The sequence below is a fragment of the Littorina saxatilis genome, linkage group LG16 (assembly GCF_037325665.1).
Source record: "Littorina saxatilis isolate snail1 linkage group LG16, US_GU_Lsax_2.0, whole genome shotgun sequence".
In the NCBI taxonomy this organism is placed as follows: Eukaryota; Metazoa; Mollusca; class Gastropoda; order Littorinimorpha; family Littorinidae; genus Littorina; species Littorina saxatilis.
Genome location: NC_090260.1, coordinates 29070466 through 29073450, shown reverse-complemented (window position 1 = coordinate 29073450; position 2985 = coordinate 29070466). Strand labels below are relative to the sequence as shown.

General features: G+C 43.8%; 1 protein-coding gene across 1 annotated transcript in view; it reads right to left on the bottom strand.

Moving 5' to 3' along the window:
- Nucleotides 1-458: 458 nt before the first annotated feature.
- Nucleotides 459-2985, bottom strand: part of LOC138950780 (uncharacterized) — a 33172-nt gene continuing 30645 nt past the window's right edge. Inside the window, exon 8 of the mRNA XM_070322505.1 lies at nucleotides 459-756. Coding sequence (XP_070178606.1) covers nucleotides 485-756 — 272 coding nt within the window. The 3' untranslated portion in view covers nucleotides 459-484. The remainder of the gene's footprint in view (nucleotides 757-2985) is intronic.

The following is a 2985-nucleotide window of genomic DNA, read 5'->3' as shown; positions in this document are numbered from 1 at the left end:
AGTCACACGGGTATTTGGTGGACAATTTTTATCTATGCCTATACAATTTTGCCAGGAAAGACCCTTTTGTCAATCGTGGGATCTTTAACGTGCACACCCCAATGTAGTGTACACGAAGGGACCTCGGTTTTTCGTCTCATCCGAAAGACTAGCACTTGAACCCACCACCTAGGTTAGGAAAGGGGGGAGAAAATAGCGGCCTGACCCAGGGTCGAACACGCAACCTCTCGATTCCGAGCGCAAGTGCGTTACCACTCGACCACCCAGTCCCCTTTGTAGCATGGACACGTATCCAACAGGCATCTCGTAGTGATAAACTAAGTGCATTGCCTTTGTAGCATGGACGCGTATCAAAAAGGAATCTCGTAGTGCGCGCGCGCGTGTGTGTGTATGTGTATGTGTGTGTGTGTGTGTGTGCGTACGTACGTGCGTGCGTGCGTGCGTCCGTGTGTGTGTGTGTGTGTGTGTGTGTATTTGTGTTAATCTAAGCGCATTTTTTTTGGAACATGGACACGTATCCAATAGGCATATCGTAGCCTCGACTGTAGGGGTCAGCTTGCGTCGCCGGCCTGTTCTTAAGGAAGCAGCGTTGAGTTGAGAAGTAGTACACCGCAACCACACACTCTTTGAGCAGGCTGCATTTACTTAAACATTCATCTTTCTCAATGTCCACGGTAACGGGCTGCAGGTTGTAAGCGAAGATGTAGGCTCCTGGGTGTTCCGTGTATTCGTTCACCAAATCCTTTGCGTCACAGGCTGTGCAGACAGAAAGAGAGTGACTGAGATAGAGAGCGGGGTGGGGGGGGGGGGGGAGACGGAGAGAGAGAGGGGGGGGGGAGAAAGTGAGAGAGAGAGAGCGAGAGAAAGAGAGTGAGCGAGAGAGTGAGAGAAAGAGAGAGAGAGAGAAAGAGAGTGAGAGAGAGAGAGAGAAAGAGAGAGAAAGAGAGTGAGAGAGAGAGAGAGTGAGAGAGAGTGAGAGAGAGTGAGAGAGAGTGAGAGAGAGAAAGAGAGAGAGAGAGAGAGAGAGAGAGAGAGAGAGAAAGAGAGGTAGTCAGCGAGAGATGACGATGACGATGACGATGACGATGACGACGACGACGACGACGATGATGATGATGATGATGATGATGATGATGATGATGGTGATGATGATGGTGATGATGGAACTTTATTTTCCATATATTTTACTGATAAATCCATCAATAAACAAAGAAACAGGAAAATACATAATCAGACACATGCACAAAGGAATGAAACATAAATGAGTACACAACGGAATAAACGGTACAATAAATGGGAGAAACCACAATACTCAACAAGTCGCGTAAGGCGAAAATACAATATTTAGTCAAGTAGCTGTCGAACTCACAGAATGAAACTGAACGCAATGCCATTTTTCAGCAAGACCGTATACTCGTAGCATCGTCAGTCCACCGCTCATGGCAAAGGCAGTGAAATTGACAAGAAGAGCGGGGTAGTAGTTGCGCTAAGAAGGATAGCACGCTTTTCTGTACCTCTCTTTGTTTTAACTTTCTGAGCGTGTTTTTAATCCAACCATATCATATCTATATGTTATTGGAATTAGGAACCGACAAGGAATAAGATGAAAGTGTTTTTAAATTGATTTGGACAATTTAATTTTGATAATAATTTTTATATATTTAATTTTCAGAGCTTGTTTTTAATCCGAATATAACATATTTATATGTTGTTGGAATCAGCAAATGATGGAGAATAAGATAAACGTAAATTTGGATCGTTTTATATATATTTTTTTTTTTTTACAATTTTCAGATTTTTAATGACCAAAGTCATTAATTAATTTTTAAGCCACCAGGCTGAAATGCAATACCGAAGTCCGGGCTTCGTCGAAGATTACTTGACTAAAATTTCAACCAATTTGGTTGAAAAATGAGGGCGTGACAGTGCCGCCTCAACTTTCACGAAAAGCCGGATATGACGTCGTCAAAGACATTTATCAAAAAAATGGAAAAAACATTCGGGGATTTCATACCCAGGAACTCTCATGTCAAATTTCATAAAGATCGGTCCAGTAGTTTAGTCTGAATCGCTCTACACACACACACACAGACACACACACACACACACACACACACACGCACACACACACGCACGCACATACACCACGACCCTCGTTTCGATTCCCCCTCGATGTTAAAATATTTAGTCAAAACTTGACTAAATATAAAAAGACAATATTAAATGAATCATCCAACCTAGATAGATAAACAAATAGATAGATACATAAATGAATACATTCAAAAACAAATGACGATGATTGTTCAATTAAAAAAAAGAAAAGAAAGGTAAACAAGTCGGATCTTCTTCTTCGTTCGTGGGCGGAAACTCCCACGTACACTTGTGTTTTTTGCACGAGTGGAATTTAACGTGTATGACCGTTTTTTACCCCGCCATTTAGGCAGTCATACGCCGTTTTTGGAGGAAGCATGCTGGGTATTTTTGTGTTTCTATAACCCACCGAACTCTGACATGGATTACAGGATCTTTTTCGTGCGCACTTGGTCTTGTGCTTGCGTGTACACACGGGGGTGTTCGGACACCGAGGAGAGTCTGCACACAAAGTTGACTTTGACTCTGAGAAATAAATCTCTCGCCGAACGTGGGGACGAACTCACGCTGACAGCGGCCAACTGGATACAAATCCAGCGCGCTACCGACTGAGCTACATCCCCGCCCGCAAGTCTGATGAGGTGAAATAAATACATATAGTCAATCTGTCGAACTCACAGAATGAAATCGACATGCAGACTGATTTTATTTTAGCAAAACATTACTTTATCCCCCGTGTACGTGCGTGCGTGCGTGCGTGCGTGCGTGCGTGCGTGCGTGCGTGCGTGCATGTATGTGGGGCGGGGATATAGCTCAGTTGGTAGCGCGCTGGATTTGTATTCAGTTGGCCGCTGTCAGCGTGAGTTCGATCCCAGGTTCGGCGGAAATTTATTT